Source organism: Chionomys nivalis, chromosome 2 (genome assembly GCF_950005125.1).
Source record: "Chionomys nivalis chromosome 2, mChiNiv1.1, whole genome shotgun sequence".
Lineage (NCBI taxonomy): Eukaryota > Metazoa > Chordata > Mammalia > Rodentia > Cricetidae > Chionomys > Chionomys nivalis.
Window position 1 is genome coordinate 10,786,164 of NC_080087.1, and position 26,480 is coordinate 10,812,643.

Sequence of the window (26,480 nt, forward strand, 5' to 3'; positions counted from 1 at the left end):
TGGAAGCAGGCGACATAGAAGAGTATGGGAAGGCCAAGGCTTCTGGGAGTTCTCCAAGTGGCGAGACCCCTTTTCTCTCTGCCACTCAGGTCCTGGCACAGAGTCCCTGTCAGATTTCTGGAGGTTTGCCTGTTTGGACCTGAAGATAAATCTTGTTTTCTTTGGCCTTTGATTTCCTGTAGCAACCATAAACAAAAACTACAGTTAGTGAATAAACAATCAACATCTTGCTTGTCTGATACTTGACATGGGGCCTAGTGACATAACTGTTGCTGGCCTGTCACTCACTGTGTAGAAATGCTGGCCTCAAAGTCACCGTGTGGATGAGTCTGCCTCAGCGTCTCAAGTGTTGGAACAAGTGTCGTGAGCCATCTTGCTCAGCTTAACAGCCTTGATAAAGAAACTTGCAACGTTGAGGCTTGGGGAGTAAGGCATAAGCAGGGACAGGAAGAATAAAAGGCAGAGGATGGGGAAGAGCACGATGAAAGAGTGTTGTCTTCTGGACATGACATGGCCATTGCACCCATGAGTTTACTGTAGCTATGGTTACCCATACAAGACCTGAACAAGATCAAGCCAACAAGATCAGCCAACATTCCAACAGGCAGCGCTAAGGGGATTTAATGGGTGTGGCACAGTGCTATCCTCCAAGCAGAACAACCACTATCTTCATCAGACAACTGCATCTGCAAAGAACATCACATCTGGGACTGTTGACATCCCCTCCGAGGAGGAGGGTATGGGGAGGACCATCAGACCCCCTACTCAGGATCCAGTCACTCCTCCCAGCAGGGTGCATGCTGTCCTGCCCTAATTACACACGGCCTTGAGGTCTCAAGGAGGAACTAGAGCATCTGTGCTGAGGCAGCCTAAAAGGAGGTCCTCCATCCATGCAAGCACTGACTTTCTAGTGCTGCTGCTTTGGGGTCACCCATGATCTTACTTACAACCCCTGACCCAGCCTAACAAGTTCATTATTCCGGGAGTAACTTTGGTAGAATAAAACTTTAGTTTGTCATCAGGACCTGGGAAGGAGGTGGGGAAACACATTGCCTAGTGCCTCTGCCCAGGGATAAAACTCTCAAAAAGATGGGGTACCAAAAACAAAACAAACAAAAAGAACAGAAGACAGCATGAAGGGGGAAGGAAAAACCTTATGAGTACACAACAGAGGACGTGTTGAGACAGACAGTTGGGGGTGAATCGGAACACAATACATTAATTACGTGTATGAAATTGTAACAAATAAAAAATGAGATGTTATGTTGAAAAGAAAAAAAATGCAGCCTTGTCTCAAAACAGAGAGAGCAGGAGAGCCAGCAATAGACAAAGATAACGGTTAGCGCAAATGGCTTGTGTCCTGGTTTTGTATGGAACAGAGAGAAGGAAGGCTGCACAAGGCAGGGCTCCGGTCAGGAGTGTTCAGCCTCCCCTACCGGGCAGGAGCGGATGGAATGAGTATCCCAGAAGGATCTTCCCATAAAGGATGGCCATGTGCTATCAATAAATCATGAAGAATCAGTTTGGAGTCTGATAACAGAACATCAGCTATACATTTCTGCCTATTGGAACCAAAAACAGGAGATCACCACCTAACAGAAACAGTGCACTGCGTTAAACCCATGTCCCTAACTGGTGCTGAGAACCCCAGAATGTCTCACAGCAAGGTTCAGAGGGCACCTGCCTCTGGGGCACCACTGGAAGAACTTAAACCAACTCCTGGGCTCACTTTCTAAGTCAAAAGGAAAGTCGTCCTCTGTAATCAGACTGATGGCTACCTTAATTGTCATCATAGAACCTTCATCCAGCAACTGAGGGAAGCAGATGCAGAGATCCACAGCGAAGCACTGGGCTGAGCCACCCGAGACCAGCCCAAGAGAGGGGGGAGCGATAATATGAGCAAAGGGGTCAAGACCATGATGGTGACACCCACCGAAACAGCTGACCTGAGCTAGTGAGAGCTCACTGACTCTGGACTGACAGCAGGCAAACCTGCATAGGACCAAACTAGGCCCTCTGAATGTGGGGGACAGTTGTGAAGCTTGGACATTCTGTGGGGTCACAGGCAGTGGGACCAGTATTTATCCCTAGCACTTGAACTGGCATATGGGAAGGAGCACATTCTTTTTGGAGGGATACCTTGTTCAGACTAGATATAGGGGGAGGGCCTTAGTCTTGCCTCAAAGTCAAGTGTCAGATTTTGTTGACTCCCCATGGGAAGCGTTACCCTCTCTGAGGAGTGGATGGGGAGATGGGAGGGAGAGGGAAAGGAAGAGGGGGAGGGGAGGGAGTGGGAACTGGGATAGCTATGTAAAATAAGAAAAGATTATATTTTTAAAAATTCTTAATAAAAGAATAAAAGGAAAGAACCACTAGGCACGGTTGTGTACCTTTAATCCCAGCACTCAGGAGGCAGAGGTAGGGGGATCTCTATGAGTTTGAGGACAGTCTAGTCTACACAGTGAATTCTAGGCCAGCCAGAGCTACACAGAGAGACTCTATCTCAAAAGTTGAGAGAGAGGAAAAGGGAGGGGGGAGAGAGAGAGAGAGAGAGAGAGAGAGAGAGAGAGAGAGACTCTGCCTTTTCCCAAGATCCCTTTGTGCCGCTTCTGCTTCTGCGTCATAAGTTTTGAGATGCACCGAGCTAACCACGCAAGCTGCAGGAGGGCAAGAGAAAATGCAAGGCCGGCTGGACACCTGAGATAGTTGAAAACAGGTCAGTCCCACAAACTCGCTTCAGCTCCCTAGGTTTCCATGGCAGCCCTTGGACTCATTAGAAGCCAAGGGTTCAATGGCAGACCCCAAACCATATGAGAATGATTGTAAGCCCAGGTCCCGATGGCTCCCATAGTCTTTCTCTCTCACGCGCACAGAGGCGACAGAGTCGTGAATGGAGCCAGAAAGACTTCCTTACCTGCCATTTTTTCTTTCCTCCTCTCATTACTGACTTAACATTCTTTGTACAGAAAGCCATTAAGGAATCTGACCCAACAATTTCTAATAAGGTCAGGAGACTAGTTCTAAAGATGTTCAAAAGTCAGGTGGGCCAGCAGTTGGCATGACCAGCAAAGGCCAGCTGCCTCTGATACAACACGTGACCACTATTCAGCTGCCTCTGATACAACACGTGGTCCTGATGCAGTGTGGGACAACTGCCTACTGCCCCGATGCAGTGTGGAGCAATGTCCTGCTATTCATGATGTGGTAAGGGACAACTGTCCACTGTCCCTGAATCAGCATGGGACAATTGCCACTACCCCTAAGGCAGCATGGGACAACTGACCACTAAGAAGCCGGGTCTGTGTTTCTGCTTTCCTCGCAGAGCTCAGCAGTTGGGTTCGGTTCCCATCTCCAGCAGCTCTGGAGATCTTTCCAAATCCACAAACATCTGAAAAGCTCTCCCCAACCCTTAGAGTAGAGTAAGTGAGAGTGAGCAGAGATGCTGTGACCCTTTATAGAGGAGGCCACACCTCCCCTCCCGGCACCACAGCCCTCACCCCTTCCGTAGGTTCTCTGCTTCTTCAATAGTCTCAGGCAGAGTCACACCCTTGGTCTCTGGAAGAAGAAATGTCATGGCCCCAGCAGTCAGGCCCAAAACCCCTACAAATGAAACAGAGTTCAATAAAGAGTGAATGAGTGAACATACTCGTGCCCCTTACATGAGGGCAGTGAGCTGGACAGGGTGGGGAAGACATGCTGATTATCTTTGAAAGTTATCAAGAACATTTAGGAAAGAACTGAAAGCAATGGGATATTTAGGAAAATACAAAAGAAAGACAAGGCAATATTTTCCTTCATTTTGCTTCTACAGAAGCATGAAATTCCAAAGTAGCTAATATTTAAGCCTCATGAGATTTGTGAAGTTGAATACCTTGTGAAAATGTAAATATCAGTTTTAAATTGTTATTATAGATAGACAGGTGGTGATATGTGACTGGTAAATAGATGGTAGATAAATAGAAGGATATATGCATTGATAGATAGCTAAGTGATGATGATGATGATGATGAAGATAGATAGATATATAGATAGATAATATATGCATAAAAGATGAAAGAAAAAAGATAGATAATAGAAGCATACATAGATAGATACAGCATTATTAGATACAGAGGTGACAGATACATAGGTATATAAGTACAGAGATGGGGTGGAGACAGAGCTGGAGAGCATAGCCAACCTATATGTGCCCTACTTATTACTCTTTCCTTCCTTCTCTCTTTTTTCCTTCCTCCCTTCCCTCTTTCTTATTCTCTTCCCTTCCCTCTTCCCTTCCTTCCTTCCTTTCTTCCCTCTTTCTTATTCTCTTCCCTTCCCTCCTTCCTTTCTTCCTTCTTTCTTATTCTCTTCCCTTCCTCCCTCTCGCTCCAATCCATTCTCTAACTCTCTCCCTCCCTTGATTTTTCCCTGCATTTGCCTGTGCCAGGTATGGCATCTTTCTGCACACAGCCAGACCCTTTGCCTTCTGCTGGTGGGTGAGCACGTCTTAGACCCTCCTTCTCTAGGCTGGGGGACAGAAAAGGTATTCCTATCCTCTTTCACCTGTCCAGTTTATCAACAAAGATGAAAGAGAATGTGGATTCCCCCGTGTCTCCTTATGTCCTTCTCCACCTCGCTCTCGGAAACAGGGTCTCACAAACAGCCCTTGCAAGTCCTTAGTCCTGTGGTTATCTTCCCTCGGTCTCCAGTGTGCTGGCATGACAGCTGAGCACCACCACACTCAGAAAGAGATAATCACTCATCACCATCATACCCTAGCAATGGCATGCTCAGTGCATACCAATTGGAAATTAAATGCACAGGACTGGAGAGATGGTTCAGCAGTACAGAGAACTGGCTGCTCTTCCAGAGGACCCAGGCTCAATTACCAGCACCCACATGGCAGCTCACAACTGTCCAGTTCCAGGAGACCTGACACCCTCATGTAGGCAAACCACTGTACATTAAATAAAAATAAATTTACAAGAAGGAATTAAATGCACAAGAAAGCAGGAGATTACATCAAAAAATCATCAGCCTGTAGACTGCAGGATGGGTTGAGAGATTCTGGAGGCACAAGATGGAACTCTCTGGCTACTCCATGGGAATTACATCTTATTATTTCCTGAAATGCAAGGCAGAAGGATTCAGGAGACAGCTAGCTGAAACCCATGCTCCATCCTCGACGCCCACTCTACAAGCAGCTGCTGAGTGTTCCCATAATGCCCTCCACCAGGCCTGAAGCAAGGAATAGTCCATGAAGTCTTACCAAACAAAATGAGGGGCAAGGCTTGCCAAACTTCCATCAGCCTGAACACCATGAAGGGGGTGAAGATCCCACCCAGGTCACACAGGGCAGAGCATACCATCATCGCAAGATTCCTAGAGAGACACAGAGACCCAACGGGTCAGGTTCATGTTTCAGCTCCAAGGTGTTCGCAGCATCCTCGAGAAGGCACAAGATCGGGGTGAGCACTCGGCCCCTCAAAACCACAGCTCTGGGGAAGAGCTGTGTAAAAGATGGTGGCAGATGAGCGCAGAGGTAGGTATGGGCTTACCACCACTCCAGATGCGGAAAAAGACAGCCTACCTCTGTAATTGTATCTCCTATGCTCAGCCCTCACACTCCTTGTGGCCAGCTCAGGGCCCCGTGGAGATGAACGCACATACATATTCTCTGACTTAAACCCTAGCTCTGCCCCACTCCTGTCCCGGGGCTGTGATGTGTTGTCACTTAGGAAGAGAACACAGTATCTGTGTGTGACTAAGTTTAGAAGACCCAGACTCATAGCAGCCGATGCCTGGTATCAACATCAATGCTCAGAAGGTAAAGAGAGTTGCTTGGCTCAGACCCCATTGTGGGTAATGGTTCTGCATTTCAGATAGTCCGTCTTTGAATCAGGAACATTTACAAGGATGGGTGGCCACGAATGCCTTTTGCTATCTGCATTTGACTCACTTAACTGTAGATACTGGGACTCGCATGGCTGTGTATGCACAGGCATCGGGTTTAAGGTTGTTTCTGGGCATCCAGCTTCCTTGCCTACTTTCTGTGGATGCTCATCACCCAGTGCACAGAGGAAAGGGGCACTCAGGGAGGTACCACTCCTCCATAGAGGACCAGACACCTCGCAATCGCTATTGTTTAGGGAGGTGTTGGGATAAGCCTGTGTGTTACGCAGTTGGTCACTGGGTGGCGGTGCTATAATCAGATAAGGGAACCTTTAAGAGGTAGGATCTAATGTAAGGAAGTTGAGTTAGCAGGAGTATGCCTTAAGGGGGTGATGGGAACTCCAGTTCTTCCTCTTCCTTCTCTCTATTTAGTTTCCTGGCCACATATTCTGGTCATGGTGTCTTTTGCTATCTTGAGCCCCAACCCCACAGCAACAGGGTCAAGTGACCATAGATGGAAACCTCTGGAAACAGAAGTTAAGCTAGACCTTTCCCTTTTAAACGTTGACTATTTCAGGCATTTGTTACAGCAACACACAGCACCTTGACCATGTCTCTGGGTCTGGTAGCCATGACAATAGATTGATTTTAGTTTTTTGAGACAGGGTCTCATTATCTAGCCCTGGAAAAAAAGTTTTCCCCTTAATTCACCTTCATCTCCTTGTACTCAGATCAAGCAACATTTTGTAAACAATGGTTTAAGATATGTTCTTTTAATAAAGGAATTGGCCAAAGAAAGGAAAGAGTAGGCTGAGTTGTCTGTGTCTTCTGGCTCACTGAGCTGCAGCTCTTAATGGAACTGGATAGCTAAAATATTCCTCGATACTTTCACAAGAACAAATGGAGAATAAATAACTTATACAATGGAATAAAGAACCTAAGGTAATAAGCCAAATGCTACCCAAGGGTAGGTTAGGATAATATCATTTTTTTTAAAGTTCAAATGAAGTAGTGACTTTCACAATTAAAATAATCTTCTTTTCAAGTTAAGATCTTAGGGCTGGAGATAAAGATCAGAAGGTAAAGGTGCTGCCAAGTCTAATGACCTGAGTTCGATCCCCAGGACCCCTGTGGAAGGAGAGAAGAGCTTCCTACAAGCTGTCATCTGACTTCTACACACAGGCGCTCTCTCTCTCTCTCTCTCTCTCTCTCTCTCTCTCTCTCTCACACACACACACACACACACACACACATACACGATAAGTGTGTTTTAAATAACTCTAAAAACTAAGCTCTTCGTGGTGGCAGTGAGCTCGCGCACAGACACTGAGCCTCGTCAGGATCTAGGAAAAGTAAAGCTGCCATGAAGCCTCTGCCTACCAAAGAGGACCTCAAAGTGAACACACCAAACCCTGACTTCCATCCTCAACACAGGCCTGTAGGATGAAAAAGGCAGAGTATCTTTGGAAAGATGGGTTTACTGTTAGTTTTTTTTTTAAAATAAAGTTAAACACACATATATCTAAATCTGCTCCTGCAATTCCATCCCTGTATTCATCTGAGTCAAATAAGAACGTGAATCCATACAAAATCTCCCTGTGGATATTGACAGCAGCTGCCTCATTATCCTACGCCGGCAGCAGGGGTTCACCTGCTGATGGAGAAGCAGGAACCGGACATTCACATTCTGGAAGACTTTTCAGGAAAGAACAAGGCATTGGCAAACACAGTGAGGTGAATACAGCACATCATAATTAATAACAGGAGCCGGACAAAGGCCCCCGTGTCGTGACCTTTCATTTCCTGATGGTCCCGAGGAGGCAAACCTATGCAGGCAGAAAGGAGTCCATGAGAGACTTGATGTGAGGAGGCGTGGAGAAACTTGGTGGGGGCTAGGGAAATATGCTCTATTTTGGTTGGAACAAGAGCTGAAGAGTAATACACATAAATGTATATGTACGAACTAAACATACATCACCCAAACTCATCAAACTGTATTCTAGAAAAAGTCACTTTCACTCTGTGTGTATGAGACTTTAAGAAGAAAAAAAAAAAACACCAAAGCATAGACAGCAAAAGTGAAAGAGATATTGGACTTTGTGAAAACTTAAAACCTCTGTTCACCACGAAAGCAATCCCCAGAGTAGAAAAGCAGCCCTCAGAATGGAAGGTGATCACATACAAGTCCGGTATCGAATGAGGGGCTGGTATGCAGAACATATCAACAACCACAACCCAACAACCACAAAGATGACCCAAAGCACAGGAAAATTACCTCACTGGCCATTTCTCTAAAGACGAGGACCTGAGTCACTAAGAGTGGGCCTTGGTTTTATAGTCTGCCCCCACTTCCTGTTTACTGTCTACTTCCTGGCTGCCAAGGCAGTGTGACCAGCCAGCCTCCCACTCTAGCAAGTCACACCTTCCCCGCCATGATGAACTGTAGCTCCTTGAAACGTGAGCCAGAGGAAACCTTTCCTTTCTGAAGTCGCTTTGGTCCAGTATTTTCTCACAGCAAAGAAAGGAACTATTACAGGGACCCAGCCTTGGAGGCATCTTCCAGAAATGTCTTAGAAATGCTGCTTTCGGCCTGGCAGTCAGGCCCTCAGCATCCCCCCCCTCAGTGTCAGGACCTCAGCGTCCACCCCCGTTTGTGGCCTGACCTCACAAAGGTAGGGTACAGCTCAGCATTCACCAGGCAGACCATCTGCAGCACAATGGTGGCTCCCATACGGCCCAGACAAGCCAGGGTGGTATTCAACCAGTGCAGCTCTAGGGAGAAGCAAACAGATGGTTAGAGCGAGGATGCTCCCTGCGTGAGCTGGAGTCGACAAGGGGGAAACTGGGAACGGGCTGTGCTGGCTAGGACCCCAGAAAACAGGAAGAGCCAAAGAAATAATTCTCTCCACCTGGAGAAGCAAACTGATGTCTGCGTGAGGGGAGTTGGGGACTTGCTAAGGACATATTCTGGAAGGTTCTTCGTGCATAAGAAAGATTGAACTGCTCAAATCTGTCCTGGCTCCACTAGCCATGCCAAACAGAAATAAGTGATGTATTTATCCATGCCTTGGCTTGCTGAGCCCTCACGGAATGAACAGTCTGTGGACTGCTATGGGACTTAGGTATGACACAAATGCCCAGTCTGCCCACAGCAGTGAAAACCTGGCTTTTAGTTATTATACAGGAAGATGTTGCTGACTTGGTACCTGAGGTGCAGGAGGTGTAGTGTAAACAGGGCCCTTGAAGCAAGCATCCACCTAATCCTCATTTCCAACCAAAGAAAGGAAGGGAAAGAGAGTATCACTAACCGTCATCCACTGTTGGCCTGGCTTCTCACCAGTGCTCAAGTGGCCATGGCTCTGAGCCAGGTCCCCTCCATAAGAAGGTCTCTGTATTTACACACATGTCATCTTGGCCCTGTCCCCAGACACTGGCTTGACTGATGACTTCCCAAAGAGAACAGAGGTTGCTTGCCTGTGGCCGCAACATGGTTTCTGCTCCACTGTTCCGCCCATGGAAGGTCCACACCAGTTAAGGTCACTGGACAAGATGGCATTCCTGCCCTGAGAGGACAGATGAGTCTCTCTGCACTTGAGTCCGGGGTACCAAGGATCTATATACACTGTAGTGTAGCTAAGTCACTCCTGACAAGGCCAATGATCTCAGCATTTGAGATCACTATTGGGCTAAATTTGCTGCCTCCAGTTAATGCTGGACCTCATGATGCCTGCTCCCCTATCTGTCCAACACTAAGAATTAAGATGTGTACTGTTCCTCTGCCCTCTTGAGTCCCCACCCTTGCTGGCACTGCCTGAGCACCCCTTTCTCACTCCATTTAGGTTTGCCAAGACCTCCTGATCTCAGTGGAGCCAATGCCCATCCCTCCTCCTCCTCCTCTCCTCTCTGGGAGTCAGCCCACAGCAGGGGCCTTCTCTGTTCAGTTTTCTGTTGAGGCTCTAGGGTCCACAGGTGCCTGGAGTACCCTCAAATGACGGATAGAGGACAAGACTGCCACAGCAGTGAGCCAAGGAGAGCACCCATGGAGACGTGAGGGCCAGAAGGCTCCTGGGACCAGCAATGCCCTAGCTCTGATAGGCAGTGAAGGATGGCCTCAGCACTCTGTACTCCCCGTCCTGGCATCAAAGTCACACCATTCAAAAATCTCACTCGGGATCTAGAAATAGGGAAATGGGAGAGATGAGGGGAGATCTTATTCCAGAGGTACCACAGGGTCTCCCCTGCTTGTGCATGTGTGTGCGCACACACACACACAGATAGACAAAGACATACACATACATACATACACAATCCAGACAGATGAAGACACACACACAAATACAAATAGACACACACACACATACACAAACCCAGACAGACAAAGACACACACATACATATACACACAAACCCAGACAAAGGCACACATATACATACACACACAAACCTAGACAAAGACACACACACAAATACACATAGACACATATACTCACACACAAATACAGACAGATACACACAGATACACACACACACACACACACACACATCTTTCATGTCTTGCCCAGTATGACTCTTGAGCAAAGACCTTCTGATCTTTCTCGTAACAACCTGCATGAGAGACTGCCAAAACAGCTCACAAGGTTCACACTGCAGGGCACAGCAACAAACAGGGAGAGAGCAGTTCAGCCTTCCTAAGAATTACTGATTCCAACGTCAAGAGCAATTTATCTGCTCAAACTAAAACTGCCTCAAGGAACTCTGCCTGGACCCTCTATGCACCAGTTTTGTCTCAGGTTGTAGGAATTAAGAAGCAATGCTCACACCCACCGTCCGACTGCCATTGGAGACTTGTGGGACCCCCAGAGGGGCTGAGACAATAGGAGCATTCCCACGTTGCTGGGGGAAGCAGAAAAGTGGCTGGCCATCTTTGGAAGCTGTCAGGTGTCCGCTGAAGCTAAACTCAAGTGTCCCTGTGTATTCTGACAGTATGCTCACAGATCTGCCCCCAAGGGAACAAAGGACTCCTATCTACCTTATCTCTGTAGCACACCTCTGCTCCCAATGGACAAACACTGCAAGCAAAATCAGGAGGGGAGACCACACGATGTGATGTCTCTATAAGGAGCAGCAATGCTAAGAGGAAAATGTAGTACATGCAACCGTGTGACAACATAGCAAGGCTCATCGGTCTAAAGGACGGATCAGAAGAGCACATTCAAGGTGGCTCTATTTATGGACCTGGTCTACTCTGTGGCAACAGAGGTCAGGAAAGGTGATTGGCAAGGCAGTGGTATTGATCGTGAGGATTGAAAGGGACACTAAGTATTGAAAGTATCCTCAACCTCCGGGTTCTGCTCCCCGATGTCTGTATATTTAACAGATTGAGTCATTCACTTAGAATGTGCCTAGTATATGTTTGCTATACTTCAATCTAAAATTGTTTTAAGTCTAGCCAAGGAAACGGCCTGCCTTTGTTCTCATTCCAGAAGCTTATCAGGGAGTTACAACACATCCCCATGATTCGATTATCTGGGAAGTGATTAAAACAGACAGCTTACCATGTGGGATGAAGATGATGATGAGGCAGGCTGCCCCCGTCACCAGATTGGAGATGGCCATGGGGTAGATGCGGCCCACGCGGTCAATGGTGACAAGGATGATGAAGGCCGCAGGGAATTCCACCAGAGCAGAGTAAAGGAAGTCTAGGTAGAGGTTCCCACCTGTGGCCCCCATGTGCATGATGAGGCCCTGGTACAGCACAGCACAGGAGAACCTGAAGAAGAGGCCACCAGTCAAAAGCCAGCGCTAGGGACCCCAGTCAGCCGCACAGAAGGACGCATCATTTGGTGCAAGATGTGCTGGGACAGCATGAAGAGTGTCCTGCCAGGATCCCTGAGAGGAATTTGTGTCCCCACAGATGTGACGGTCCTACAGACATCCCCAGGATACCTACTGTAAAATCTTTTCCCCAGGCTCTCTGAAACAGGGAGGAAGGGAGAGACTGGGGCCAGACCCTCCTGCTTGCTGCAAGCTCAGGTGTCTGGAACTGTGCTGAGCTGCACACAGAGTGACCTCGAGCACTCCCACAGGCCCGCCAAGCGGAAAGCAGGTGCAGGCACCAAGTGAAGTTGCTTTGTAAGCTGTGTGACCGCGGGGAAATGGAGTGACTGTTCTTGTCTTCTCTCCTGTGAGCGGGATGGTGCTGGCAGGTAGCATATCGCTCTGTTGTGAATGTTTGCTGAGATAACAGACAAAGGAGCCTACTATAGCTCCTGGCACACAGTGGATATGGTCATGAGCATCAGCATTGTCCTTCCAAAGTCAAGGATCCATGGCTTGACTAGCCAGGTCTCTGGTTCCGTGGTGCTGTCTTTATCAGGCGTTTTCAAGTCCTCTCTTCACCCTCCACACCAACTCCGTCCATATTCATGGAAAGCATGTCAACATCATGGACCAACATCATAGTCAATGGAGGCATTAAATCAGTCGCTCAAGTCCGAACTTGAGGGACCTTGTGTCACTAAGCTGAAATTATACTATTCTGGAAGCTGTCAACGTTGCATCAAAATTGACTTTGAAATGGTAAGATTTTAATCCAGAAAAAACTATTGTTTTATTCCAGCAAAAACTGGCTATCAGTGCCAATGGTCACACTTAGGAAAAAACTGTCTAACTGGTCAACCAGTCAGTGAATTAGTGCTGCCATCTTTTGGCAGACTCTGGAATTGTATATATATATACTAAAATGTGCTAAGAATTTTCTGCAGCTATGTTCAACTGTTCCAGCCCCTTTACGCAGATCGTCTCGCTCATTCCCAGTTGTCTATGATCTCAGCATATTGTTTCTCAGACTCCTGATAAGTTCCCTGTATCACAGACTGGTACAGGCACTCATTCACAGCCACATGGCCAAGATGTGGCAGTATAACAAATATCAATAATTCTTAATAAAAAGAAGCAGGTGTGATCTGGGGAGACGGCTCAGTTGGTGAAGTGCTTGCTGTACAAGCCCCAGAAGCTACATAACAAGCCATTGTGAGGGCACATTCTATAACCTCCGAGGTGGGGCAGAAACAGGAGGATCCCTGAGGTTTGCTGGCCAGGCAGTCTAGCTGAATCAGCAAGATCCGCGGACAGTGAGAGACTCCGCCTCCAAAACTAAGGTGGAGAACATAAAAGACATCGCATGTGGATCATAGACACATACATACAAACACACTAACACACACACACATAAATTAAAATAAGCAAGGGGAGGGCATGGGAGGGAGGTAGCGGGAGTTGTCCTGGGTTTGAGTCACACGAGGTCCCAAGAAGGAGCGCAGCTCCTTTCTTGTTGAATTCAGAAGGCAGCAGAAGGCATGGGAAAGGTTTGAGAAAGCATGACTGCCTCCCAGAGCACAGCCTAAGAGAGGCAGGGTGGATGCCGGCTGCGGTCACACGTACAAGATGGCCCCTCTCAGTGTTCCCTGCAGGACGGAGCATACACACAAGAAACAGCAGAACCTCGTGCCCTTTTGAGGAGATTGCTGAGGGGCCAGGTGATGGGAGTAAGAAAACGGACCAGTCAGCTGCTTTCTTGGGAAGCGTGTGTCTGGGCTGCAGATGGTAGTATGGACCGGGAAAGGAGAGCAAGCCTCTGTTCTGTCTTCAGTGGGTCGCAGGTGCCACATGGAGGAGACACACTGCTGAGTCAAAGACAGAGAGCCACGTGGATGACTGGGCGCAGGACCCCGGTGAGAGAGGTGAAGGGCACCAAGGCAGGGGAAAAGTGATGAGCCTGTGTCTGAAGGGATCCGAGGGATCTGTGGAACTACTCACGCACTCAGCCCTCAGCAAACATTTACCACAGGCCTGCCGCGTGCCTGACTAGCTCAGCTCTCTGCTCCACTAAAGCATGCCCCAGAAAAGCAAATCGGGCAGCAGGGCGGGCCCTGTGTGAGAGAGGGGGCCCAGAGCACAGCAGCTCAGGCATGAATACTGCAGGAGCAGCTTCAGATTCAGGTCAAAGCAGCCCTGTGTGGAGGACTGACTGGTGACCTGGGGGAACAGGCAGAATTCTTCCTCATGGAAACAAGTGGGGCGTACAAACTGCCCTTGGCGGGAACAGGGACAAGTACATCTATGTACAAGGTCCTTATCCATGAACCAAGGGTGCACGAGGACCCGGAGGTAGGTAACAAGGTCTTTAGATGTGAGAAAGGATACTTCCAGAACCTTCCTCCCTCTACCCCATACCAAGTCGATGCCTCAGCTGCCCCCGGGACAGAAGACATTGAGACTGAGGGAGCTTCAGGAACCCTTCTGGCTTCTTCATCCTCCTCAGCATTGACCTCTCACCCCCTCTTACTAAAACAAGAGCGCCAAGGGGTCCCTTGGAAGGCTCTGACCCCATGACTGCTCAGCTCCTCTTACACCCTTTCTACAGGCTTATTGGTACCCAGCATTTGGACAACAGCAGAGCAGCCCCACCTTGGGGTAGAGGGAGATGTCTAGGAAGAGCACTCACCATAGATACATCAGGATGAAGGTGTGCTTCCTCATGTTGGGAGTGCGAAACAGGTCTACAAATGAAGGGCTCTGCTTTTCCGAGACATCCTCCTCAGCACAGAGCATCTGGGAGAGAGTCAGTCTTCACCATACTTGACTGGTGTACACACGACAGTCCCCCAGGGAGGGCTCCCATGTAGATCTGGAGGCAGCCCCAAACCCACACACTGAAAAAACCCCTTCTGAATTCCAGTACCTTCAGGTCGGCAGGGGGCAACTTCCCATTCTTCTGAGCAATTTGCTCCATAACCCTTATGGCTTGGGTGGTTCTCTTCTGGGACAACAGCCATCGAGGGGACTCTGGCACAAACCTGCAGACACAGATCATAACTGTAGTGTCTCTCCCTGAGAACTCATCCCACCTTAGGCCCTGACAAAAGGGGTGCAATGGTTCAGGCATGGCTCAGAGCAGCCCTGGATCCTCCACTAGGATTGTGATTCCACAAGATGCTTGGAAAGGAAGGCCCAGGGCTGTGATGCGCAGTTGGGGCCCATGCTGCATGGCCCACGCTATGTGGCCCATGCATGAACTCTACAGTCGCTGCTCCTCAGGGCCACTGGCTAAGATTCCCAAAGCAGAAGTGATCAGTCTTTTTTCAGGAAGTAGGGTCCCATCTCTCTTAGAAGTTGGGAGCCCCATTCTGAGCGCTTCACAGAACCCATCCTTCATATGTCATATGTATAAGAGTTGCTGAACAAGGCCACGCCATTTCCCAAACAAAAGCTTCACTTGCCCTAACATTGGATGGACAACATGCTATTTCTTCCTTCTTTCACTCTCTCTTCTCTTTTTTGTTTTAGATCAGGGTCTGTTGCTTCTGAGTTTTAAGCTGAGATCATGTGAAGACAGACAGGGTCTTTGTATCTATTCCTGGCTAGCTAGATACTTCCTATGTAGCCTGAATGGCCTTGAATCCCATGGCAATCCTCCTGCCTCAGCATCCTCCATGCCAACCCCCACCCTGAGTGCTGGGATTACAGGCATGCATCGCCATGCCCACTTTGAACGGTTTCCCACAGGACTGGGAAGTTGCAGCTCAGAGATTGAGACTCTGACGTGATGGTCTGCCCACATAAACTTCCACATAAAGCCAGGGTTCTTTCTCACAGAAGACCCCTTTCACTCTGCAGGAAGGGGACAGGCTCCTCCGAACACCATCCACCCACCCAAGTACCAGCTTCCATGTAGAGGCTAAGTCTAGCCCATTGTCCCCTGAAGTAAGATTTGTCCTCAGTAAAACTGGCAAATGGTGCATGGGTGAGCCAGGTTTCCCTGTAGCTGCCGCGGCCCCTCCCCTGCACAATACAGCCTACCACTGTGGGTGTGTTTATCCCTTGGACGAGCAAAGCACACACAGCTTGGCGCCTCGCTGCGAGTGTTCCTGTTCTGGGATGGCACAGTGTGCACCCTCCCCACAGAAGGCGGCCAGCGGAGCCTTTTGGTTCATTGACCCACTCCTGAGTTCTTTCAATGGAGATCCAGAGCCTACTGTGTAGTGAGACGAGAGGCAGGCAGGACCTTTGTAATGGAGACACTGTGAAGCAGAAGTGAGAAGGGAAGTGAAGAGAAGAGAAGTGAAGAGAAGAGAAGAGAAGAGAAGAGAAGAGAAGAGAAGAGAAGAGAAGAGAAGAGAAGAGAAGAGAAGAGAAGAGAAGAGAAGAGACAGGAGACTAAGGAGAGAACGCAGGCAAGAAAGTGAGACGACCTGACGGAAAGCGGTGTCGTTGTTAAAGGGACTCTGGGGACTGCAGGACGCAGCGATCATGGTCGTAAAGTGTCCACTCGTTCATTTCCCCTGTGCTATATAGTTTATGCAGGCTATCTCCAAGGTTTCTCAGAGCCTCTGAGTAACACACACTGATATTGGCCCAGGACCGACTCCCGGGGCCAGTCGTCCTGTGGTTGGCTTGCCTTGAGTTTCCAGAAGGTGCACTTCCGCTAAGAGGGGCAGGCAGCCTCTGGGCTTCCTTGCAGTGTCTCTTCTGCCTATCTGGGGGTGGGGCAAATTTGGACATGCTCTGTTGTAAGGACAGCAGCTCACACTGCGAGGACAGCGCCAGGTCGCAGAAGTGATAGTGAGGGCTCGCGCCTCTTGGAAGGTGGCTTGTGTAGTAACAGAGGTCAGAACAGCCCTCCATGACCCCAGAGCCTAGTCCTGCAAGCACATACCGCTCTCGCGGCTGGCAGGTGCATTACCAGTAATACAGCAAGAAGAAGATGGTGGGCAGGGAGACCGCCAGCTGGAGCCAGCGCCAGTGCGGAATGGCGTAGGCCACCCCGGCAAGTCCCACGAGGCCCACTGTGAAGGCCATCTGGTACATGATAGCCGTCGTTCTTCTGTAGCCGGAGCCCACAAACTCTGTAACTGGAAAAGAGACAGTGCTCAGAGGCAGTTCCCAGAGAAGAGGGACCTAGAGGGGAGCTTGCTCAGGACTCCTGCTTCTCACCAGCCATAGCTTCCCACCACCCCTCTAGCTTCTTTCCACATGCTCACACTTCCCACCTCGCCTTCCCCCAAACCCACCCAGCATTGTCTGGCTTCTCGCTGATCTAGCGCCCCTCCACCTGAGCCCACAGGTTTACTGGGCCAGTTTGTCCACCAGGTTTCCTCTTGCTGCCCCTCCCTCTTTGTGCCTTCTTCCTTGCTGTCTATACCCACACACACACATGCTTCAAGACTCAAGCCTCTCATCCCCAAATACTCAGAGGAACTCCCAGCAGAGCTAGGAAGTCTCCCAGGGCTCTGGTACTCCTAATTCTACAAATATCTTAGCATGCTTTCTGTGAACCTGGTACTGCTCTTGGGGTTGGAAGGCAAATGAAGTCTCTTGTTCCCAAACGGAAGGCATTCTCTGATGGAGGAAGGTCATTGGTTAATTAATAAAGAAACTGCTTGGCCCTGGTAGGTTAGAACATAGGTGGGTGGAGTAAACAGAACAGAATCCTGGGAGGAAGAGGAAGTGAGGTAAGACGCCTCAGACAGACACGATGCTGCTCTTCTCCAGGGCAGATGTGATGAAGCAAGCTGCCAGGTCAGACATGCTGAATCTTTCCTGGTAAGACTGGTGCTACACAGATTATTAGAGATGGGTTGATCGGGATATGAGAATTAGCCAGTAAGGGATAGAGCTAATGGGCCAAGCAGTGTTTAAAAGAATACAGTTTGTGTGTTGTTATTTTGGGGCATAAGCTCGCCAGGCAGCCGGGAGCTGGGTGACAGGAACGCAGCCCGCAGCTCCCACAACAATTCTCCTTCCCCATGGGAGATACAAAGTCAAACACAGACATGTAAGTCAGTCGGGGCTGTGAGCACAGAGGGGCTGCTGTGCTGTTTCTACACAGGATCTGTGGGCAGGTGAGTGGATGAGACAGTCACTAGCGAGGGGGGCAGCTTAGCCTCTCAAGATACTGGAGGAGCACAGTCCTGGGGGCAAGGATACTATAAGGTGTGACAAAGGGACTGTGTGGAGAACCAGTTGGTGGGAAAGGTGGGGTACAAAGGCAGAGTTTGGGGGCAGCAAGAAATCCTGGGGACTTGAAGGACACTAAGAGAACTTCATTCTTGTGTGTTACTATAGCAACAGAGAGCCATGAGTTTCCGTCCACAAAGGCTCCCTCTGCTAAGGAGTCAAGAACTGAACATGCTTGCAGTCGGGGGGTGTACATGGAGATGAGGCAATGGTAGGGCCAGTTACAGTCAAGGTCACCGGACTTGAGGGGAGTTGTTGGTTCTTCCTATACTCACTCACTCACTGCTGAGAGAAAAGGAACTCATACCTATACAATAACAAACCCAATCTCCTCTCTCTCTCTTTCTCTTTCATCTGGCTGTGCACCACCTCCTCACCCCTATCTTTCATGGACCCAGGAACTCCCCCCACCCAGCCCTTATGTAATTACTCAAGGTGTAGCCAGACACCCAGCTGCCCTTGCTGACCATGCCCTGCAGCAGGCGAAAGAGCAGCATGGACGTATAGTCTGGGGCCACAGCTGTCAGCACACCCGACAGGGAGGTGACCAGAGTGGTCACCAGGAGGCACAGCTTACGGCCAAACCTGCAGAGACAAAGGAATGGATTAAGAATCTGGGGTTAGGCATGCCTATGCCCTATATGCCTACCTGACAGACTCCTTGTATATCTCATAGATCATTTAAATACATTTCCAAATTCCGTGCATCTGAGTTAGAACGCCTACATCTGGCCTGAGTACAGGCCCACAAACAACTGAGACTTGACTGCTTAAGCCAAAATGATCTGTGGCCACATCCCTGCTCAAAGAATAACATTCTTTTTCTCTCAGTCCCACTCCTCTTCCCAATTTGCATACCCATTCCACAAAGGCCTGGCTTCTCTGCTGCCAGTACCAGCAGCCTGAAGCCCCTACAGTCACATCTTGTCTGCATCACCCTTTACAGTAGATCCTGGCCAACCACACTCTACCCTTGCCTACTCTGCAAAGGCTGGCTCAAATGAACCGCCTTCTGGTGCGGGAGAATTGTCTATATTTTGTCAATTATGTTTTAAATAAACATTGATTGGCCAGTAGCCAGGCAGGAAGTATAGGCAGGACAACCAGACAGGAAGTAGAGGTGGGCAATGAGAACAGGGAAGAAGGAAGCTTTTTCCACATTCCTCCCCAGACACCAAAGAAGCAGGATGTGACCTGCCCCGCCAAAAAAGGTACTGAGCTATGTGGCTAACATATACTAGAATAATGGGCTAATATAAATTATAAGAGCTAATACGAAGCCTGAGCTAATGGGCCAATCCGTTTTATAACTTATGTAGACCTTCTGTGTAATTCTTTTGGACCTAACGACTGTGGGAACCGGGCAGGACAGAAAACCCAACAAGCAGGCCCTTCATGTTACAGCCTTCCATACCTGTCTGCAAAGTAACCCGCAATCAAGGAGCCGAGGAAAAAGCCCAGGTTCACACAGGACTGGAAAAGATCTACCTTCCAGGCATTTCCACACACCAGGTTAAACTGCAGCAGTGGAGAGAGAATAAAACTGAGGATCATGGGAAAGCCAGAGGCCCATTCCCATCCTCTGCCAGATGAAGCAAACTGCTCCACAGAAGTTGATCCCCGTCCCCCAAGGCTGGATCAGTTGTGTCTAATCTAACACACTTTCCCAAGATGCAGGAAGCATCAGTATAGGTCTAGCACCGTCATGCCCAGCTTCTTCTTGACTCTGTGTCTGTGAGGATGGCTATTGATGGTGTTGCCATTGGTAGTTGGCTACCATTGTGTACAAGGTGTCATTCTAAAAGGAGCAAGAACAGATAAACATCCCCAGAGGAGTTTTTAGCTGCCAAGAAAGCACTCCATACAGAAACACAGCCAAGACCAGGGAGGTGACTCAGTGGGTAGAGTGTGCAAGTGTGAAGACGAGAGTTCAGATCCCAGCACCCATGTAAAAGTCGGGCACGTGACACATTCCAGGCAGCGATGACACATGATGGGTGGTGGTGGTGCACGCTTTTAATCCCATCACTGTGTGGTGGGGAGCAGAGGCGGGCAGATCTCAGAGTTTAAGGCCAGTGTAGCCTACAGAAAGAGTTCCAGGATAGGCAGGAGCTACACAGAGAAAACCAAAAAAAAAAAAACACTGGGCACAGCCTTCCCCTATAGCCGTAACGTTGGTGCCACTGATGAGCAGCTCCCAGGGTCTTCAGCAGCGAGGCTAGCCAAAATGTAGAGCTCTATCTGCAGAGACAGATTCTACCTCACAGAGCAAGATGGGGAGTGCTGGAGGAAAACAATGTCAACCTCTAGTCTCCTTTGGCAAGCACCTATACACACACACACACACACACACACACACACACACACCCCAAGGGAACATAACCAAGTGCAAAGATGTGTAACAAAGGAAATGTAAAGCCAGGCATAGTGGTCTGTGCCTGTGACACCCGCACTGGGAGAGTGTAGACAAGAAGGTAGAGGCGAGAGGATTGGGAGTGCAAAGTTATCCTCAGCTACATAGTAAGTTCAAGGTCAGTCTGGGCTCCAAGAGACCCTGTCTCAAAAAAAAAAAAAAAACAAGACCATAGTCATATTTTTCAGAACTTGAAGAAAATTATGTACTTAATTGAACTCTATTACCAAAGGAGCTGTATTAACAGAAGGGCCTAGACAGAGGCAAGACAGTGGAGGAATTAACTTCATAGTGTCAAGAGCCAGGGGAAGCAGGAGAAAGAGGAAAAGGACAGGTGTGCACCTCTGTTTAGAGGCCTGGAGGCAGGGGAAGGACCTTCCTGGCCAAAAGCACAGGATGGCAGGGCACATTCTGGGCAGGGTTTGAAGCCTGTGGACAGCAGGTCACTTTCTCTTCTAAACTGAGTGGCACAGACAGGACTGACTCCAGGAGGCTGGGCACTAGTGCTGAATAGGGCCCTTTGCCTTCCCCGGTGCTGACCAACCCTTCTGAGCATCCTACACACTCTCGGTCCCTTTGTTCTGCTCTGCTCTGTGCCGTGAAGCCATGGCTCCGGCAGCCTGGAGCAACTATGGGGTGTGACGGCCACAAAGCAACTGGAGGCCCCGGCTTCCCAGTCTGGAGCATTCACACTGGGTCCCTCAGGGCTGCTATGAGCTCCAGAGGTAGGACATTGGTAAACGATGAACCATTTTAAGTTGCATGCTAAGATCTTATTAGCTATTCAGTGATTCTAAAGTTCACATACGAGCTATACCCTTGACCTGTCACGGGATCCAACACTGGGTCTTAGAGATGCTGCACTCAGCTGGCTGAGGGCTGTGTGACTGACCTGTGCATTCTTGGACACGGCCCCTCATTTTCCTGAAAGACACACGAGATCATACATTGCCACTCAACACCAGACGGAAATGGCAGGCTAGATATCTATCAACCTGTGCCCAGACACTCTCTGCTGCTCTGGAAGGGTGACAAGTCCCTGAACAGTGTTACTCTGACGCTCTCCACCTACCCCAGCATAACACACACCTTCGTGAGGTCCCTGAGTCACACAAGCATTCAGTGTGTCCCTCTGAGGCCCTGAATTCGCCAGGTTTTCTTCTTGCTCTGTGCTCTATCAATAGGACACACTGGGACAGATCAGTCCTGGGTGCCACCTGGGCACCACCTGGGTGCCACCTGAGTGCCACCTGGGCACCACCTGGGTGCCACCTGGGCACCACCTGGGCACCCAAAGCTCTACATCTTCATCCTTCCAACTGTGCCTTTGTATCTCCACTCTGTGTCCCATGACAGTGTTCTGTCTGTCACTAAAGTCACGTGGCAGGGGAGGCCCATGGGACTGCTGGCCCTAGGCATCAACTTGATCCCTTCTTGATCACTGTTGGTTTCATTTTTTTAAAGATTTATTTATTTACTTATTTATTATGTACACAGTGTGCTGCCTGTATCCCTGTAGGCCAGAAGACAGCACCAGCTCTCATCATAGGTGGTTATGAGCCACCATGTGGTTGCTGGGAATTGAGTTCAGGATCTCTGGAAGAACAGTCAGTGCTCTTAACTGAGACACCACTCCAAACCCAGAGCAATCTGTCCAAGCCCCCACTGTTGGTTTCCAATCTGATCTTTGCAAATTAGCATTGCTGTAGGATGTTCTGTCCCCTTCCTCAAGGGTGGAGACGGCTGCTCTACCCTGGGACTCTGTGTGGAGCCAGATAGCTGTCATAGCAAGGAAGCCCCGCCCATCTTGATTCAGTCTCACCTTCCAATGCCACTATTCACCAAGGCCCAACACTCCCCCAAACTTGTCCAGTATCAGTGTCTAAATCCCCTCACTCCTAAATTCCACCTACCCTTGTGCCCTGGGCACATTTATGCCCCTACCTGGACCTGCACAAAAGGTAAGGATGGGGACAGAGGGGCTCCCGGGTTTATCTGCGATGCCTGCTGGAGTTGCAGCAGGCATAGGAAAATTTCCAGTGCACAAAACAATCCTTACAGTTTACCACATCAAAGTCACCCAAGGCCTTGTGCAAACACCCTTCCTCTGCAGGTTCCACCTTAGTGGATCACATATGCGAGTAAATTTGGGAAGCACCAACGTGGCCACCTCGGCTCATCTCCATCCAAAGGCTGCTCCGGATTGCTCAATGCCCACAGCTGGTGGGACAAGTGGCTCTCTCTGGCCTACTGCATGGGCTGTGGTGAAGCTGGGACTCACAGAGCAGGTAAGGGCAACAAAAGCTAAGGTGCATCTTATTCCTTCCCCAGGGGGCCTCATAAGCCCAATCCCTAGGCCGTGAGGTGGGACCTACAGAGGTCAGTCAGTCATCTACCTTCCTAAAGGAAGTTCCAATGTCCAAGGCAGTGATGAGTTAAAAATTAGTTCTGCAGAAATGAGTAACTACACTTAGCTCCTGATCTCTGCTTTGAGATAAGTAGTGAGGCAAGGGGGAGAGGACCTGGATCCACCGCCCTCCTGCCCTGCCACAGCTGAGCTTTCTTTTGTGTCTGGGCCTGTGCATGTCATACGCACATGTATTTGTTTATATGAACGCACATGTGTGTGCCTGCACACAGACGTCAGAGGTCAACGTATAACTATCTTCCTCTATCAATCTCCATCTTATTGTGTGTGTGTGTAAAATGAGTTTATATTGTATGATGTGTGTATACACGTGTGTGTATGATGAGCGTGCACAAGCGTGTGACTGCAGGCATGCACATGCCGAAGTCAGACACCTTGAGTGTTGGTCCCTCCCTTCCACCTTGTTCAAGACACGGCCTCTCCCTTTTTCCTATTTACCGTGTGATGTACACATGTTCATGGACATCAGAGGACAACATGCAGGAGCTGGTGCTCTCCTTCTGTCACGAGTTCCACAGACTAAGCTCAGGTCATTAGGCTTGGGGCTCAGGACCTTTACCAAAGGAACCATCTGACCAGCCCTCTTCATTGGTTTGCCATTATGTACACCAGGTTAGACAGCCCACAAGGTTTGGGGGATCCTTCTGTTTCCCCTCACAGGAGCAATGGGGTTACACAACTGACTTGTGACAGAAGTCCTGGGTGTCTGGACTCGAATCCTAGGTTTGCACAGTGGTCCTCATGATTGCGCAGTAGGCTGTTTGCCAAACGAGCTATTTGTTTTTCCAGGCCTCACATCTGCGTTTCTTATTACCCTTGAACGTTCCCAGATGGGCAGGCCACTGGCTTTCAAACTTGGCCCTGTACAGCACTCTCTCTTCTAAAGCCAAGCCCTCACTGTCCATCTGAATACCACCACACAATCCAATGTCTTCACCAAGTTTGGGATCACTGAATCCTCCCTGTGTGTGTGGTCAGTCAGCTCTTCCTAAAACATTCTCTGCCCCTGTCACTGCAGGGCACCACCCCAGCCCAGGCGGCCACTTCCCCCAGGTTCCCATCTGGGCCTCCTTCACTCCTATCCCGCTCCCTAAGCCAGAACCCTTAAACCGTACCACTCATGAACCCCATGCAGTGTCTGTACCGCTTACATCCTGTCTTTCTGTCTTTCTGCCCCACAACACCCATGATGAATGACGTTTCTCAAATCACTTGACCTCTTTATCTTTTTGGGGGAGTTGTTTTATTTTTCAACATAGAGTCTCATCTCGACCAGAGACAAGCTATATATAGATGCTAGCCAGGTGTAGCAGTTAGGACCTTCATTCTCAGCACTTAGAAAACTGAGGCAAGGGGATTACTGTGAGCTTGAGGCTAGCCTTGCTACACAGAAACAGTTGTTGTTTCTCTAACATTTTAACTGGGAACGCTCTGTGTTTATTGCTAAGCATAATAACCCTACCCTGGTTCCAAATGAAGGAGTTGGATCTGTCTATATAGAGGAGCGGTTCTACCTAGACCTGCTGGGTGGATCAGAATCAAGACGGAGTTATGGTTTCAGGCTTCACAGAGGTGGAGAATGACAAGGAGGCCAAGAAAGAACTCGGGTGGACCTAGGGAATGTAACTCAGTTGGCAGAGTAATTGCCTAGCATGTATGAAGCCCTGGGTTCTAATCCCAGGACTGTATAAACTACGTGGTGGTATCGAAACACCTGTAATCCCAGTGATCAGGAGGTACAGACCAGAGAACCAGAAGTTCAGCATCATCCTTACTTATACAGCACGTTGGAAGTCAGTCTGAGCCCAAGCAAAGGGGACCAAGTAGACAGTGCTGGTCGGATCCTAGATTTCCCAGCAGAGCATCCTTGCATGGTGAGCCATCTAACTTGGTGTCTGTCACTGGGAGATACCTGAGGGCCAATATGCATATCTAAGCACATAAATTAGGGTGTTGAGCAGACATTCTGCAGGTGACCAAGATGGACACTAAACAGGCCGGGGGAAGGGACTCCTCCCAGAGCAGCCCTACCTGGATTGACATTAAAGCCATTAAGGAAAGAGGAGAAAGGGGAGAAGAGATCCCAAGTAATCCTATGTGTGGGGGAAGAGGGTATGGGTGAGGAGGACAATGCTGAGTGAGGCCTTTCAGTCCAGGTAAACTGTGCTCTGGCCATAGGCAAGATATTGTTAATATAGTTTCCAAGCCTGGGCCTGAGGCCTCTCAATGGGACAAACTGCCCACACTCTCAGCAGAACTCACGAAGGGGGAAAGCCATCTAGCAGGACTTTCTGCTAAACCCTCTCTCTGGGTGTGCTGATGCTCACCTTTAATCCCAGCACTTGGGAGGCAGAGGCAGGAGGATCTCTGTGAGTTCAAGGTCAGCCTGGTCTACAAAGAGAAGTTCCAGGCTAACCAGGGCTACATAGTGGGACCCTGTCTCCAAACAAACAAATAAAAAACAAAAAAAGACTCTCAAAGTCAAGAGCACAGTCAACTAAATGATGGCGTCAAGGCCCTTGGATACCATCACACCAGGCCATAAACAGTGTATTGTGTTCGTGTTTGCAGTCAGCCTCCTGGTTCTCAGCTGATCCTCACGGTGGATAGAGTTACTGTAATCCTTCTTGCCTACAGCGAAACCAAGGCTCGGAGAAACCGGATAAATTCAGCTAATAAGAACTGGTATCACATAGTCTGACCCGAGCCAAGACAATTCCCATATTATCTCAATGGCCAATGCTTAGGCCAACTGTCACCACTTGAGGAGATGAGGGGATTCCACAGCACCAATGACAGGGAAGCAGGACACGGTGAAGACTGTAGATTCTGAGATGAGTCAGCAAGTTACAGGAGACAAGGCAATGCCTGAGCCCCGAGATGCTCAGAAGATAAAGGTACCTGCTGCTAATGCCCTGATGCCCTGAGTTAGTCCCTGGGACCCACAAGGTGAAAGGAGAGAATGCCTACAAGTTGTCTTCTGACCTGCATTCTCTCTCTCTCTCTCTCTCTCTCTCTCTCTCTCTCTCTCTCTCACACACACACACACACACACACACACATATACAAGCGCGCATCATGACAAACACATATACATATATACCCACATACATGGGTACATGTAATATAAATTAGAAAACAAGCTCTCCACATAGCACCTGTGCCTCAGTGTCCTCTCGGGTCCTCAATCAGTGGGAAGAGCACAGAGGCCACTGCTGAGCCTGCTACCATACAGCAGACAGGAAGTTGGATTCTCCTTCCTCCCCGGAAAGACACTGAACCATCCAGGATTTGCTTTCAATCTCTACATTACCCAAACTGCAGAGCCCATCAGTACCTCGGTGACGATGGAGGAGCCAGGAGTGTCATACAACCAGCCATGCTGGCAGGGGCTCAGTGGCAGGTGGCTCCTGTTGGCAGTCAGATTGAACAGTGGGTCCCTGCAGTCAATGGTGCTCTGGTTCCAGTCCTCCTCATACTGCATGCACTGGCTGAGGAAGGAGGCCTTGTTCGCAGACCCAAGGCTCAGCACGGTGAAGTTCAGCTCCTCTTCCAAGCTCCAGCCACATCTCTGGCTCAGTTCAACCACCCCAGGACTCCGACAATAATGATCAGGGGTGAACCCCAGGAAGATGATGCCCACGTAGACGGGAGCGATGGAGGCGGAGATCAGACACAACAACAGGAAGGCTTGCTTCTGGAACCAGCCGAACTCCCCAACCTGCTCCAAGACATCGTCCACAGTCGGCAT

The 26,480-nt window shown here is 49.2% G+C and overlaps 1 protein-coding gene across 1 annotated transcript; it reads right to left on the reverse strand.

The window, feature by feature from the left end:
• Window positions 1-26,480, reverse strand: LOC130870025 (solute carrier family 22 member 1). Its single transcript, XM_057762597.1, has 11 exons — window positions 26,067-26,480; window positions 19,303-19,406; window positions 18,319-18,473; window positions 16,615-16,783; window positions 14,614-14,728; window positions 14,377-14,483; window positions 11,426-11,640; window positions 8,535-8,643; window positions 5,249-5,361; window positions 3,498-3,600; window positions 1-176 (listed from the first exon to the last, which is right to left on the reverse strand). Exons 1-11 carry the CDS (start codon window positions 26,478-26,480, stop codon window positions 110-112), a joined length of 1,671 nt encoding a protein of 556 aa, XP_057618580.1. The 3' UTR covers window positions 1-109.

Bases quoted from the DNA above. Each gene is read 5' to 3' on its own strand.
- LOC130870025 (XM_057762597.1), bottom strand. From the start codon at position 26,480: ATGCCGACTGTGGACGATGTCTTGGAGCAGGTTGGGGAGTTCGGCTGG. The intron at 19,407-26,066 runs GTACTGATGGGC...CCACTGCTGCAG, and splicing joins GCTCCTCCATCGTCACCGAG to TTTAACCTGGTGTGTGGAAA. The intron at 16,784-18,318 runs GTAATTACATAA...TCTCTTTTCCAG, and splicing joins GGTGTCTGGCTACACCTTGA to TTACAGAGTTTGTGGGCTCC.